Below are 16,863 nucleotides of genomic sequence, written 5' to 3'. Positions count from 1 at the left end.
GCCTGCCTCTGCCTCCCAAGTGCTGGGACTACAGGCGTGCGCCCACCATGCTCCGCTCCAGCTTTCTTTTCCTAAAAAATATTTTATTTCTTATTTTTATTTTATGTGTTTGAGTGTTATGCCTGCATGTATAAGTGCACCCGTATCATGCAATGCCCATGGAGGACAGAAGAAGCTGTTGGATCCCCTGGGACTGGAGTTACGGACACTTGTTAGCTGCCATGTGGGTGCTGGGATTTGAACCCTGGTCTTCTGCAAGAACAGTCAGTGTTCTTAACCACTGAGCCATCTCTCCACCCCCGACATACTGTTTTTCTTATGCATGCGTGTGTACATGTCTGTATATGTGTGTGGTCAGAGGACAACTGATGAAGAACCAGAAGTCCTCTGAAACTGCTGCTGATCTTAGCTGTCTCTGAGACTGCTACCAACCATATCAATAAATCACACTGGGATTGGCCACTCCCAGAATTCAAGGGGACCTGCTGGAGACGGGTTGTTGCTCACAATAGCCTGTCCTGCTTGAGCAAGGGGCCCTGGAGATGAGACATGCAGACCCCTGCAGCTACATCCACTTCCTCATGTAGCCCTATGTGATCTTTAACTCTCCTGATTCACAGTACAGTTGCCCCTAGCATGCGGGAAGGTGGCTGTCACTTGCTGTGCCCTTTGAATAAAACGCAGTCCGGTCTGAGATCTGGTATGGTCTCTTTCTTTCTCTTCTATTCCTGTATTCTGCCCCAAAACCTAACAATCACCTCAGGTGTCACCCTCAGAACACTTTAAGGGTCTCTCACTGGCCTGGAGCTCATCAATTAGGCTAGACTGGCTGGTAGTGAGCCCTTAGGTACCTGCATATCCCTGCCTCCCCAGTGTGGGGATTACAAGTGTACACTACCACATCCAACTCTTTTTATATGGCTTCTGGGGCATCAAACTCAGCTCCTCATACTTGCACAGCAAACACTTTACCATATGAGCCATCTCCCCAGCTTTGACCTACAATTTAGTTATGACTGAGACTAAACTCAGTGTTATCTATGACCTTTCTCCTCAGGGAGGAGAGCTATGATATGAGCCAGGGCACACGACTGATGGCAGCATTGGCAGGGTCATCCTGGTCTACTCCCCTTTGTATCTTTCTTATAACATTGCCATTCTGTGACTGAACTGAGGGATCTGATGGAAAGTTCTGAGACACCTACCTGGAGGCTGCAGGTCCCGGTTCCTCCCTGCTGGGCTCTGCAGAGGTAGCAAGCCCTGAGCTGTCTTCTGACTCCCCAGGGTGATGGAAATGGCCCAGGAGACTTCCAGGGGAGTTTCTCAGCCGTAGGTTCTTAGGACGTTTTGGGAGATGAAGGCCTTCCCCTAGTTTAAAGAGGAAGAAGAAAGACAGGGGTGCAAGCGGGGTGTGGTGGCACACTCAGAACTCAGGAAGTAAAGGCAGGTGGATGGATCTCTGTGAGTTCAAGGCCAGCCTGGTCTACACAGTGAGTTCCAGGCCACCTGGGGCTACAGGGAGACCCTGTCTCAAAAAAACAAACAAACAAAAAAGGACAGGGATGCTGACATCCAGCACAGCAGAACCAATGCTGGACTGCAGATGAGCAGGTTTGTTCCAAGGGCAGGAAGGTCTGCTCTGACCACCTGGGGTAATGGGAGGGAGTGTGTGTGTTGGGGAGGATTTGGGAGGTGGAGGGATGGGAAGGAACCCTGTTCAAGATACAAGACCCTTCTGCTATGTGGTCACAGAATTCAAGATTCATTTATCATTCATCTATCTATCCATCCATCATCTATCTATCTATCTATCTATCTATCTATCTATCTATCTATCTATCATCTATCTATCCATCCATCCATCCGTGCATCTATCCATCCATGCATCCATGCATCCATCCATCCATGCATCCATCCATCCATCATCTATCTATTCTTGTGAGATAGGGTCTTTCTCTGCAGTCTAAGCTGGCCTTGACCTTTCCATCCTGCTGCCCTTCGCTTCCTCAGTTCTGGGATGACAGTTGTGTGCCACCAATCAGCTGATTCAAGGGCTTTTGTGTAAGGCACATCTATGAATGTGTGGAGGCCAGAGATCAACCTCTAGTGTCATTTCTCAGAAGTCTTTCACTGGGACCAGACTTGGAACTTATCAAGTAGGCTAGTTTGGCTGGTCACTGCCCCAAGCACTGGAATTACAAGCGTGCCACCATGAAAATACTTTACCACTGGAGCCATCTCCCCAGCTTCTGACCTAGTTTGGCTGTGGCTGAGACTAAATCTCAAAGCAGCCTGGCTCCCAACCACTGGACCACAGGAGACTCCCTGGACCAGCTGCTATTCTGCCACTCTCCTGGCAGAAGTGGTGAAAAATGTGTGGCAGGCCTTAGTTCAAATGGTAGGGCCATGTTTGAGGTCTCCAGAGAGCCTCCCTTGCCACCCATGGGTCTTTCCCTTTATATACAATGGCTTTCTGCAAACCTCTGGGATACGGGTCATCTTCTGTCCCCTGCTATGACAACTACATATAAGGAGATCTCTTGATCTCTCAATCTCTCCCCACACACAGAGGAATGTTGAGGACAACACTGATGTCCAATAAATCCAGAGCAGATGACTAAAGATATGCACACTGACGGTATGGTGGTTTAGTCCTAGTACTTGGGAGGCTGAGGTACAAAGATCCCAAGTTTGAGGCCAGCTTGGGTTACATGATAGCCCATCTCAAGAAAACCAAGGAAGGGAAAAAGACCAATAGAAACATACACATCACCGGGTACAGATGGAGACCATGGAGCACACCAGCTTCTATTCTGGGAAAAGTGAGGCCCACAGATGTAGGAGGCTAAAGGGTCCTACCTTGGCCACCTCTTGATCCCTTGTATCTTGGGTTGCCCTTCTCTGTCACACAAGGCAACAGGAGCTGTCCTTTACTTGTTCTTGACAAGCCTAAAGGTGCTTATCAATATATAATAGATTGTATTTCTTTCCTCATTGTGGGTTTTTTTTGGTCCTTTTGAGACAGGGTCTCCTTGTAGCCCCAGTTGGCCTGGAACTTGCTATGTAGATCAGATTGGCCTCAATCTCACAGAGATCCACCTGCCTCCGCCTACCAAGTGCTGGGATAAAAGGCATGTTGCCACCATGCCTGGCTTTCCTCACTGTTTTGAGATGGGGGGGAGGGGTCCTCACTAATATAGCCTAACATATCTTTGAGTGTCACATCCTCCAGCCTCAACTTCCCAAATAGCTAGGATTACTGGCATGTGCCACCATACCCAATATCTACACCCCACCCCGCCCCAACACTGAGGATTGAACCCAGGAGCTCACAAACACTAGGTAGGCAAGTGGTCTACCACTGTGCTACATCTCCAATCGAATTTTTTTTTCAATCGAGTTATTTTTTATTTTGAGATAGAGCCCTGCAAAGTTGTCCAGGCTGGCCCTGAACTCACTGTGTAACCCAGGCAAGCCTTGAACTTCCAGTTCTTTTGTCTCAGCCTCCTGAGTAGCTGGGATTGCAATCCTTTGTGCATTTTTGGAGCATCTACTGTTTACTGGGCTTTTCCCAAACAAGGAGAACAAAACAGAACAGTTAATCGTTGGCACTGCCTTTCTGTTCAGTATGACTCTTGCCAGCTTTAGCTCTGTACACACATAAGCATCTTGAAAGCTCACTGAACGAGTCTCCCCTAATACCTTGTGCTAGGGTACCTCATGTCTTTTTTAATTAAAATTTGGGATTGGGGTGAGGAGATGACTCAGTTAGGAAAAGTGCCTACAATGCAATGAGAACCCGAGTTTTGCTCCCCAGTACACATGCAAAAGTCAGGCAAGTTAGGCATGGTGGTGCACATTTATGTCCCAGCTCTGAGAGGGCTGAAAAAGGATGGGGTTGGGGATTTAGCTCAGTGGTAGAGTGCTTGCCTAGCAAGCGCAAGGCCCTGGGTTGGGTCCTCAGCTCCAAAAAAAAAAAAAAGGCAGATCCCTGGAGCTTACTGGTCCAATTGGTGAGCTCCAAGCCAGTGAGAGACCTGGTCTCAAAAATAAGGTGGAGAGCAACTAAGGAAGACACTTGATACTGACAACATGCAGACACACACAAGTGCACATACATGTACTACGATACATACATTCACACAAACACACAAAATACATTTTTTCTAGGGCTGGATAGAACTGAGGACATTGGACAGGTCAGGTCAGTGCTACTGAGCCATGCTACAGTCTTCCAGTACTTTTTTCTGCTTAGTTTGTGCATACCCATTAGAATGTCACTCCACTGCTGTGTGTTTGCTGAGCAGTCTCCAAGACACACACTGTCCTTCTCCACCTCACTGCTCTCTGCAGGTGTCTGGGCTGGAACTGGGTCTGCTCAATCCTCTGCTCATACCCTTGGCCAGGCCCTCCTCTCACAGGTGCCTATGCACCAGGACATGGGTCCAAGGAAGTGCCTAATGGATATTTCTTACACAGACAGGTTCCCACTTCTCAGTCTGCCACAAAGGCAAAAATACCTTTTTTTTTTTTTTTTTTTTTTTTTTTTTTTAAAAGCAGCTTTGTTTATTTGGTTGCTAAAGATTGACTCCCAAACACTAGCTTGCTTGACTAACCCAATGGACATATGTAACAAAATAAAAAGTAAAAACATCAACAGCCTCCAACAGTCTTCTGTTTCCTTCCTGTGATCAGTCCCGGTAGGGCTAATTTCACATCAAATACAGCAGAACCTTGTGTTCCACAGCAAACACAGAGACTCTAGAGGGAAAAGTTCTCCTTCACTACTGCCAGGGCCTTCTTCCTGCTTTTCTAACCCATCTGTGCATACACAAAAAGAGGCCTAGTGGGCTACAAAGTACAGAGCCAAGAGAGAACCTAGTGATTTGCCATGGGTGGGCCTGGCTGCCCCCAGTTTACTCCTCCAAGATCAGAGAAATCCCTGTGCCTCTAAGCTGCCTGTGCTTCCTGTGCAAAACACATGAGTTATTGATCGTCTTTCTATCTCACATCTGAGGGAATAAATGAGTACCACTCTAAATTGATCCTTCCTAAGTAGAGAAGACAGTTCTAAGTTTTTATGGAGTTTCAGACACCTTAACACACTAACAGGAAGTAAAGCTACCTCATGTAACACTAGGTGTTTTACAGTCACTATGATCACAGCAGTCTGTGATCCTAGAACTGTAAATATGAGGCAGGAACACAAGTTCACATAAGCCTGGGTTACATAAAAAACCAGACCAACAAGTCCATCAACAGTACCCGAAGAGGGACCAGAGAGATTGCTCTGCTTAAGAGCACTTACTATTGTTCTAGAAGACCTGAGTTCAGTCCCCAGCACCATATCAGGTAGCTCACAACTACCTCTAATTCCAGCTCCGGGGATCCAAAACCCTTTTTTGGTCTTTGCAGGCATTGCTGGGTTACATAAAAAACCAGACCAACAAGTCCATCAACAGTACCCGAAGAGGGACCAGAGAGATTGCTCTGCTTAAGAGCACTTACTATTGTTCTAGAAGACCTGAGTTCAGTCCCCAGCACCATATCAGGTAGCTCACAACTACCTCTAATTCCAGCTCCGGGGATCCAAAACCCTTTTTTGGTCTTTGCAGGCATTGCATTTATGTACACACACACACACACACACACACCACACACACAAAGTTTTTTGGTTCAGTTCACACACACACACACACACACACACACACACACACACACACACATACCTTTGCAAACTTGCCTTTAATCTAGCACTTGGATTCTCCTGGGACTGAAGTTTTAGACAGTTAGCCACCATGTGGGTTCTGGGAACTGAACCCAGGTCCTCTGCAAGAACAGCCAGTGCTCTTAACTGCTGAGCCATCTCTCTAGCCCCCTAATTCAGCACTTGGAAGACAGAGGTAAGAAGATCTCTGTGAGTTTGAGGCCAGTCTGGTTTACATAGTGAATTCCAGGCCAGCCAGGACTACATAGTGAGACCCTGTTTCAAAACAAATAAACATTTAAAAAATCTTTTAAAAATTGATCAATGATGAGGGCTAGAGAGATAGTGCAGCGGTTAAGAGCACTGAATGTTCTTGCAGAGGACCCGGGTTCGATTCCCAGCACCCACATGGCGGCTACAAACTGTCCTTAACTCCAGTTCCAGGGTCAGGGTGTCAGATCCCCTGGAACTGGAGTTAAGGACAGTTTGTAGCCGCCATGTGGGTGCTGGGAATCGAACCCGGGTCCTCTGCAAGAACATTCAGTGCTCTTAACCACTGAACCATCTCTCCAGCCCAAATAATATTTTTTAAAAAATTAAAAAAAGAAATTGATCAATGAACTGGTTGTGGTGGCTCAAGCCTTTAATCCCAGCACTTGGGAGGCAGAAGCAGGTAGATCTCTGAGTTCGAGGCCAGCCTGGTCTACCTAATGAGTTCCAAGACAGCTAGGGCTACAGGGAGACCCTGTCTCAAAAAAAAAAAAAAAAAAAAAGATAAAAAAATAAAATTGATCATTATGCTGGGTGTGGTACCGTGTACCTTTAATCCCAGCCCTTGAGAGATAGAGGCAGGTGAATCTCTGAGAGATCAAGGTCAGCCTGGTTCACAGTGACTTCCAGGTAGGTTGGGACTAGGGAGACCCTGTCAAAAAACAACAACAAAAAAAATTGAGTGTTCCCCTTCTTTTGGGGGCAGGGGCAGAGTCTCATGTAGCTAGGCTGGCCTGGAATTTGCTTTGTGGCCTCTATCTCCTGCGTCTATCTCGCCAATGTTGGGATTATAGCCATCTACCACCACTCCTGGCTTCTAGGGTACTGGGGATGGAATTCAAGACTTAATGTATGCTAGGCAATCACTCTACCAACTGAGCTCCGTCTCTGTGGGTGTTCCTGTTTTCTCTCTTTTTTCTTTTTTGAAACAAGGTCTCACTCTGTAGACCAGGCTGACCTCAAACTCAGTGATCCACCTACCTCTGCCTCCTGAATGCTGGTATTAAAGGCTTGTGCCACCACTCCTAGCCTAGGTGTTGATCCTTTCAAATAAAGAATTCTTTTTTTCTTTTGTGATACCAGAGCCTTTACAATGCTAGACAAGTGCTCAACCCCTGAGCTGCACTCCCTCAGTCCTCAGATGAAGGAATTTTATATGTCTATTAACAAGCAGAATTTGTTATGACATACTAAGAAGTGAAAAAAAAACAGAAGATGCAGGTCATCATGTGTGGTGTGTGTGGGATTCATTTCAACACAAACATTAGGGCTAGCGGGAGGGCTCAGTCAGTAAAGTGACTGTCAGTAAGGCATGAGGACCAGAGCTTGGCTCCCCCAGCACCCATGTAAAATCTGGGCTCAATACTTGCTATTCTTCCAGAGGACCTGGGTTTGGTTCCCAGCACCCACATGGCGGCTTTGTAGTCCTCTTACAGCTTTCATAGACACTTCACATATACCAGTAAACATCCTGGCAATTAAATCACTTGTACAAATAAAAATAATTTTAAAATGAATAAAAAATAAATAAAACATAAAAAAGCTGGGTTCGGGGGCTGGAGAGATGGCTCAGCGGTTAGGAGCACTGACTACTCTTGCAGAGGAACCAAGTTTGATTCCCAGCACTCACGTGACAGCTAACAACCAACCATTCATAACTCCAGTTCTGGGGAAATAGTAACAGGATCTCTTAGCTTACAAGTTGGTTTTCAAAACAAGAATCCATGTACAAATATTTAAGCAACAGAAGTTTCTAGGAGTATACAAAATGAAATGAGTTGAGAACCCTATGGGACTCTAATGCCTTCTTCTGACCTCTGTAGGCACTGTACAACATAGGTGCACTTACACACATGCAGGCAATATACTCATACACCTAAAACAAAAATAACACATAAAACAATGACACATCTGACAGAGATTTAACATCCAGAATAAATAAAGAACTCAAAAAACAAAGAAGGGAGAAAGAAAATGACCCAATTAAAAGATGGGCTAAGGGGCTGGAGAGATGACGGTTAAGAACACTGGCTGTTCCTGCAGAAGACCCAGGTTCAAATCCCAGCACCCACACGGCAGCTAACAACAGTCCATAACTCCAGGGGATCCAACAGCTTCTTCTGTCCTCTGCAGACACTGTATGACACTGGTGCACTTACCTACATGCAGGCAATACACACATAAAAATAATAAATATTTTTTTAAAAAAAGATGGGCTAGCAGGGCGTGGTAGTACACGCCTGTAGTCCCAGCACTTGGGAGGCAGAGGCAGGCGGATCTCTGTGAGTTCAAGGCCAGGCTGGTCTACATAGCGAATTCCAGGCCAGCTGGGGTTGCAAGGAGACCCTGTCTCAAAAAGACCAAAAAGTTTTTTATTTACTTAGTATTTTTATTTTATACAAAGAGTTCTCAAAGGAAGAAATAAAGATGGCTAAGAAACATCTTAAAAAGTGTTCAACATCATTAGTAATTAGGGAAATGCAAATTAAAACTACCCTAAGGTTTCACCTTACCCCAATCAGACTGGCTAGGATCAAGAGAACAAATGATACGAAATGCGGGTGAGGATGTGGAGAAGGGAAACGCTCATTCACTGCTGGTGGGATTACAAACTCGTGCAACCTCTATGAAAAACTGTGTGGAGAACTCTTAAAAAACTAAAAATGGCCGGGCACGGTGGCGCATGCCTTTAATCCCAGCACTCAGGAGGCAGAGGCAGACGGATCTCTGAGTTTAAGGCCAGCCTGGTCTACATAATGAGTTCCAGGACAACAGGGGCTATTGGGAGACTCTGTCTCAAAAAGACCAAAAAAAAACCACAAAACCCCAAAAACCTAAAAAGGACCTACCATATGACCCAGCTATACCACTCCTTGCCATATACCCAAAGGACTCATCCTATTGTAGAGACACTTGTACAACCACGTTTGTTGCTGCTCTTTTCACAATAGCTAAGAGATGGAAGGAACCTAAAGTGCCCCTCAACTAGCTAGCGGTTACATTTACACAATGGAGTTCTATTCAGCAATAAAGAAAGGTGAAATAATGAAATTTGCAGGTAAATGGATAGATCTAGAAACTATTAAGTAACACAGACTCATTAAAACAAAAGATGTTCTCCCTCATTTGTGGGATCCTAGCACCACATCCTTTTAAATTCCATGTCCTTTTAATAAGATGATGCTGTACAGCAGTCTCTTCTGCGTGAAATAACCACCATCATTATGACTTCAGCTGTGCCGCTTGCTAAATATCGTCACAATTGGGCTTATTAATGGTTTTGCTCCTTCATTAAAGAAGGGGCAAGCAGGGTCACTGGACCCTCACTGGAGTATCCAGCCACTCTTCCCAGACAATTGTATGTAATCTGGCCCAAATCGCACATGGTCTCCTGGATTTGGGGATAACTAAAGAATATAATCTGGGGAAGGCTAGGAAGAGAAGGCTTGACCCATGCTGGGTAAAGGCTTTCCAGTGTGCATACCCCAGGTCACTCACACACCTCAGCAACCCCTCAGTCATCTCTGTAAGTAAGCTCAGTAAATTCATTGATTTCCCAGGAAAACTTTAATCAAAGATTGGTTTGACACTAGAACCTTAGAAGGGGATAAACATTGCTTAGTATCCCCAAGAAAAGAATTTTCACAACAGATGGAAACTATATTTGTTAATGTTATTATGTCTCATAATTAAAAAAGAAAATGAGAATGTAAAAGATGTTAAAAGGCTATAGGAATGAAGATAGCTTCCAAAATAGAAAAAAATGAGAAAGCCTAAGCAAGAGAGGAAGGCTCTGTGTAGGTTTGCTTTGATATATAAAGGATGAGACAAAAATAATATACACATAATCTTAAAATTTCCAAGGTCAGCTGGGTGTGGTGGCACACCCTTTAATCCCAGCACTTGGGAGGTAGAGGCAGGTGGATCTCTGTGAGTTCAAGGCCAGTCTGGTCTACATAGTGAGTTCCAGGACAGCTGGGGCTACAGGGAGTCCCTGTCTCAAAAAGACCAAAAAAAAAAAAAAAATTCAAAGGTCCCAGTTTAAGGCACAAAACTATATCTAGTTTATCTGAGAAAATTTGTTTTTTTCTCCAAGCTTTATCTACATACCACATGGTAATTAAAAGTACCAGACTGGTAAAACTAACCTTGGATGTTTAACAGCCATACTTTGATGCCTATACTAATCTGGTCAGAGGGCCTCAAAAGGACAGTTTTTGCTCCTTGCCCTCCAAGGTTGACTAAGTTCTAGGGGACTATGGAGCATCTCTCAAAATTTCCTGTAACTGTAGTGAGTCACCTGTCCTCTTGTTCAGGGAGGCCATGGAGACGCCACCAGATGGACTTGAATCAGTGTTTGGTCTACAAAGAGGAGGGTCGACACAGAGGAAACGTTTCCAGCCCCAGTGAAGCCAGCCCCAGTTAAGGAGGACCTTGACTGATCTTCACATAGACAGAACTGATAAAAGGAGTCAGAGGCTCCTCCCAAGCCCATGTGACCCCTGAAGAACAGAGCTGCAAATGACGAATTGGTTTATTTGGGTCAACTGTATGGTCTTAAACACCCAAAAAGGAAAGTATAACCAAAGATTACAGTGATCAGTATATTTCTTTAAGAGTTCAAGAGATTTATATTTCCTAGACATTAGACTTAAGTCCATATAAAATGTTATTTAGATAATTATTTCTCATTGATGATTTTGTTTCTAATCAGAAAATGATGCTCAGATTAAGACTTCAAATCCTGGTCTGCAATACTGGAGTGCCCACCTGTAGTTAAGGGAGACAATCCGCTAGTGTTCTAAAATGATGGCTAAATTTGTTTATTCCCCCTATCTAGAAGACTTTTTGAGGGAACTGACACTAATTCTAGCCAACAGCTATCAAAGTGCCTGAAAACAAATCCTGAGTCCATCACTCTCGAGTCCAGCCTTTGGCAGACAAAAGAAAATGAGGAACCCAATGGAGGGATGCTTTTGGAAAGTCTCATCAAGAAACTCCAACGGACTGATATGAACATTTGAAATTTGCACTGGTCTGGCTTTTTTGTGGTTCCCTGTCTAGAACTTGTAAGGCTAACTACTCTTGCCTTTACTTCTCCTTCACATCTCCTAGGCACAAGTCAAGGACTTTCTTTTCTCTCTACAGTTAAGAGTTATGCAATTTGGGAGTCTTTTAGATAGACCCACTGAAGAGGTACTCCAATTGCCTCACCCTGCATCCCATCCCTGTTCAGCATGGAAGAAGCCAGAGTGGTCTGCGCCCCAATTCCCTATCAGCAATTTGGGTAACTTCTTCAGGGGATGGTGCGATAAGAGTAGGAGGTAGGAATTGGCTAGGCAGTTAGGGTAAAAAAGACTCCAAAGAAAAGTAGCCAGTTTCTTGGCTAAAAATCAAAATGTCATTTGGCCTCTTAGCAACATACTCTGTTCCAAAGGCCAAAAATGTCAAAAGTATTTGGGAGCTCTTATCTAATCTCTAAAAGATTTAAGGGTTACCTCTTCAGAGGGGGGAATGTTAGAGCAGCAAAACACCCCATAAAAAAAGAGAAAGACCCGGGCGTGGTGGTTCATGCCTTTAATCCCAGCACTCGGGAGGCAGAGGCAGGCGGACCTCTGAGTTCAAGGCCAGCCTGGTCTACATAGTGAGTTCCAGGACAGCTGGGGCTACAGGGAGTCCCTGTCTCAAAAAAAGACAAAAAAAAAAGAATGAGTACACGAAGTTGTTCAGGAAAAAATGATGGGGAGATATGGGAAGAGTTAGAAGGGAGGGAGTGGACGTGGATTTGATCAAAACACCTTACATACATGTAAGAAATTTCTCAATAAATTTAAAAATGCTGGGTTCAATACACATCTATAAGTAACCCCAACACTGGAAGGCAGGGTGGGGTGTAGACAGTTTAAATGAATTTTTGAGCTTCAGATTCAGTAAAAGAGAAAAGTATGATGGAGAGCTATGCAGGAAGATACCCAGTATCAACCCCTGCCTCCATATGCATGTCTGCACACACATAAATGGACACATATACCACACACATACACACACAAAACCCACAGTGTATGGTTTTATGAGTATGTGGACAGTTAGTTTTCTGTAACCATGAGTTCCTCATTTAGATTTAACCAACCACAGATGGAGAAAAACTATCTGTACTGAACGAATGTGTAGAGACATTTCACTGGCTACCTCCCTAAACATTACAGTATAAGTATTTACACAGCATTTTGATCCTGCTCAGCATTTTAAGTCATCTATGGATAGGGTAGTCTGTAGGAAGATGTGGGCAGGTTCTATGCAAACACTGTTGTTCTATATAAGGGACTTAGGCACTATAGACTCTGGTAGCTGTGACAGTCCTGGAACCCATCCCTCATAGGATTCAGTCAGGGCTGGGTAGAGGAGAGCACAGAAGTGGCACACTGAGACTGTCTTTTGGTTCTGTTAGGTGTTAACACTAGGGGAAACTGGGAAGAAAAGAATTCCCTAAACCATTTCTGCAACAAATGGGTAAGCCCTTAATTATTTCAAGGTGAGGTTTTTTTTTTTTCAGATCCAGACTGGCCTCTAACTTGTGATAATGCCCCTGTCTTAGACTTTCAAGTGATGGCCTTACAGGTATGAGCTGCCACACTTGGCATTAAAGTTTTTTTTTTTTTTTTTTTTGAGAAAGGGTCTCCCTGTACCCCAGCTGGCCTGGAGCTCACTATGTAGACCAGGATGGCCTTGAACTCACAGAGCTCTGCCTGCCTCTGCCTCCTGAGTGGTGGGATTAAAGTCATGTGCCAGCACACCCAGCTGGCATTAAAGTTTTTTAAGTCTAAAAGGACAAGGTGCTGAGGACATGGCTCAGCAGTAGAGTACTTGCTTAGCATTCTCAAGGCCGTGTTCATCCCTACAACTGCAAACGAATAAGTCTGGCAGGACAGTCAGCAGCAGTACTATACATTTGTTCCTATGGGAATACTTGGCCCTGGCCCTGTTGTCACTGGAGGTGGATCACCTTGTGTCTGAGGGCTATCCTGGACACTGCAGAATTTGGAGCAGCAGCCATTGTTGCTACCTATGCCAGTAGCACCTTCCCCTAACCCCAGCTGTGAAAAGCAGAAATATCGGGGCTGGAGAGATGGCTCAGCAGTTAAGAACAGTGACTGTTCTTGCAGAAGACCCAGGTTTGAATCCCAGCACCCACGTGGCAGCTAACAACTGTCCGTAACTCCAGTTCCAGGGGATCTGACAGCCTCTTCTGTCCTCCACCAGCATTGCACAACATGGGTACACTTACTTACATGCAGGCATAACACTCATACACATAAAATAAAAATAATAAAATATTTTTTTAAAAAAGCAGAAATGACTAACTACTGGGACCATCCCTAGGGGCTAGATGCCCCTCCCACCTAAACAAATAAAAACCAAGTCTCTGAAGCTAGTGTGTGAGGGGCCTGGGCTCATTCCCAGCACCACAAAAAGAAAAAAGATAATTTTAATGTTTTGTATTACATTTCTTTATTTGTATATGGGCGGAGGCACAGTCTACACTCTCCTTCCACTACGTTGAGTTCCGGGGTCTAATTCAGGTTAAGAAGCTTGAAGGCAAGTACTTTTACCCAATGAGTCATCTCAACAACCCAAGAAAAAAATTTTTTTTAAGTGAGTTTAGAAAAAAATTTGTGAGCTGGGTGTGGTGACACATGATCCCAGCACTGGGGAAGCAGAGGCAGGCAGATCTCTTCAAGGCCAGCTGTGGCTACAGGGAGACCCTGTCTCAAAGACTGGAAAAAGAAATTGTGTATTTGTGGGTGCACGTGTGTACATGCACATGTGTGTACATGTGTGTAAGCTGGAGGACAACCTCAGGTGCTATCCATTTGTTTTTTTGAGACAGGGTCTCTCACTCACCTGGAGCTTGCCAAGTAGGCTAGGCTGGTTGGCAGCAAGCCCCCAGGACCTACCTGTCTCCTCTAGTCCTAACCCTCCAGTGCTGGGATTGCAAGTGTTTGCTGTCACAACCTGGTTTATTATATGGGCTGAGGGGACTGAATTCAGGTCTTCATGCTTGCAAGGCAAGCACTTTATCAACTGAACAGCCTTCTCAGCTCTTAAAAATGGGTTTTATGCTCGGTGTGGTGATGCAGGCCTTTAGTTCCAGCACTTGGGAGGCAGAGGCAGGTGGATCTCTCTGAGATCTAGATTGAGGCCAGCCTGGTCTACTGCAAGGAGACCCTGTCTCAAAAAGACCCCCCCCTCAAACAAAAGGTTTTTATTATTATTCAGACAGGACAAGGTGAATAGGTTATGAGATGACCACCCTTGGAGAGAATTTGTCAGTTTCCATGAACAGAAGGACAGTGGCACACAGAGCCACACCAGGATGCACTAGGGTTAGTCAAAAGACAGAATTCAGGATGCCTTTATTCAGGCTTCTATACTGGGGGTACAACACAGTGGTAGAGCACTTGCCTCCCATGTGTTAGGCCCTGGGTTGATCCCCAGAAATACGAAAAGTAAAATAAAATAATAAATGAAGGTAGGTACATTTCTCACTCATTAAATGGGAAACTGAGGCATAGACCAAGTTATCCACAATCAGTCAGAAGAGCTGGGCCCAAGCCAGATTTGGGCTCCAAAGTGTAAACAGACACATACCAGCTGGTCTGGCATCAGCTGTTTTCAGGAGGCATCCCTGAGATAGTCATACCTCTGCCCTGAAACCTGACGTGAGGAACCAGGCTCCTTGACCATTAGAGCCTGGGGGAAATGTCAGAAAATTTTAGCCTTTTCTGCAAGGCCTTCTCCACAATTTCTGTTTTTCTTACTACCCTGTATTAAAATCTCAGTGTTTTTTTTCTTTGAGACAGGGTTTCCCTGTAGCTCCAGCTGTCCTGGAACTCACTATGTAGCTCAAGCTAGCCTCGATCTCACAAAGATCCACCTGCCTCTGCCTCCAGAGTACTGGGATTAAAGGCGTGTGCAACCACGCCCACCTAAATGCCTGCATATATGTTAGTGAACCACATATATACAGTGCCTACAGGTCAGAAGAAGGCAACAGATCCCCTAGAACTGGAGTTATAGATAAATACTAGCTGCCATGTGGGTGCTGGGAACTGAACCTGGGTCCTCTGTAAAGAGGAGCCAGTGCTCTTAACCACTGAACCAGCTCTCCCCTCTTCATCTTATTTTTTTGAGACAGTTTCTCATTGAACCTAGAGTTCCCTGTTTTGCCTAGACTTACTACCTGACTATGGAGCTCTAGGAATTCACTTGTCTCAGTCTCCCCTCTCCAGTACTGGGGATACAGATATATCCCATAACATCCACCTTATATGTGGGTGCTGGGCATCCAAAATCAAGTCTTCATGGTCACAAAGCAAGCACTTTACTCATTGAGCCTTCTCTCCAATCTCCATCTTGTATTTTGAGACAGGGTCTCTTATTGGCCTGGAACTCACCAAGTAGGCTAGGCTGGCTGGCCAATGAGCCCCAGGGGATCCATCAGTCTCTGCCTCTCCAGCCCTGGGATTTCAAGGCTACACCACCATGCTTGGAGCTTCCATGCATCCTGGAGACTGAACTCAGGTTCTCATGCTTGCCTGGCAAGTACTTTAGTGTGCCACCTTCCCAGCACCATAGTGAGTCCTGTTTACAAAATATCAAAGGAGCTGGGGATAGTCCCATAAACCTATCATCCTAGAACTTGGGAAGCTGCGGCAGGAAGGTCACAAGTTCAAGTCAAGACACCATCTCAAAATCACAAAACAAAAACAAAGTAAAAAGATCATCTAGAGGCTGATATTTAGTTTCATGGTACTTATCAATCAGGAAGCGCTGCATTTTATGCCCAGTACACCAAATTAATTATTATTATTATTATTATTTTTATTTTATTTATTTTTTTTTTGAGACAAGGTCTCATGCTACAATCCAGTCTGGCCTGGAACTCACTGCTCGAGGGGGCCTCAAACTCACTGCAGTCCTCCAGCCTCAGACTGCCAAGTGCTGGGAGTACAGGTATGAGCCATCACCACGTCTGGCTACTTTTCTTGATCAGTCAAGTATTCTAGATCACAATTATTAATTTTTGGAAAAGAAATAGCATGACCTTTTATCTCTTACCTCTTGGTGGGAAAGTATGTATCCAAAGGAAAGAAAATTCTTTCGTTGTAGTTCAGTTTAAGTACTCTTAAATTAGAAGGCAGTTTATTTCTTTCCTTCTTCCCTCCCTCCCTCCCTCCCTCCCTCTCTCCTTCCCTCTCTTTCTTTCTTCTTTTCTGAGACAATATCTTAATGTCTTACTACATAGCCAAGCTTGACCTCAAATACAATCTTCCTGCTTCATCCTTTTAAATACTGTGATCACAGATATGCATGATCTTGCCTGACTGAAGGCTGAATCTTTTATTTTTTGATTCTTAGAGGTCTTTTTGCTTTGGTTTGGTTTGGTTTTTTGAGACAGAGTCTTGCTCTATAGTCCAGGCTTGCAAGGAACCATGGTACCTGGCTTGATGATTTAGTCTTAAGTGCTTCAGATACATATAATAAATGTTTATGGGTTCGGGTGTGGTGGCACATGCTTTTAATCCCAGCACTTGGGAGGCAGAGGCAGGTGGATCTCTGTGAGTTCAAGGCCAGTGAGTTCCAGGTCAGCTGGGGCTACAGGGAGACCCTGTCTCAAAAAGACCAAAATAAATAACTAAATAAATGAATAAATGAATAAATAAATAAATAAATAAATAAATAAATAAATAAAAATAATGCCCAGGATTGGGGTGTGAGGTCAGCCAGGGGAACACTGAGTGGAGACTAATGAGATACAGGCTGGTTTGATGCCCTGAGCATCTGCTCATGCTTTTCCTTTTCCCATATATACCTGTTCCCATCAC

General features: G+C 44.6%; 1 protein-coding gene across 1 annotated transcript in view; it reads right to left on the bottom strand.

Annotated features, from left to right (window-relative positions):
* The window catches only part of CUNH19orf57 (chromosome unknown C19orf57 homolog), a 28,594-nt gene that overhangs the window by 9,101 nt on the left and 2,630 nt on the right, over nt 1-16,863 (bottom strand). The window contains exon 3 of the mRNA XM_029557366.1: nt 1,206-1,368. Coding sequence (XP_029413226.1) covers nt 1,206-1,368 — 163 coding nt within the window. The remainder of the gene's footprint in view (nt 1-1,205; nt 1,369-16,863) is intronic.

This window comes from Nannospalax galili, unplaced genomic scaffold, assembly GCF_000622305.1.
Source record: "Nannospalax galili isolate Female #2095 unplaced genomic scaffold, S.galili_v1.0 scaffold47, whole genome shotgun sequence".
NCBI classification, from domain to species: domain Eukaryota; kingdom Metazoa; phylum Chordata; class Mammalia; order Rodentia; family Spalacidae; genus Nannospalax; species Nannospalax galili.
The sequence above is the reverse complement of the archived record's forward strand: the minus strand, read 5'-3'. Positions and strand labels throughout refer to the sequence as shown.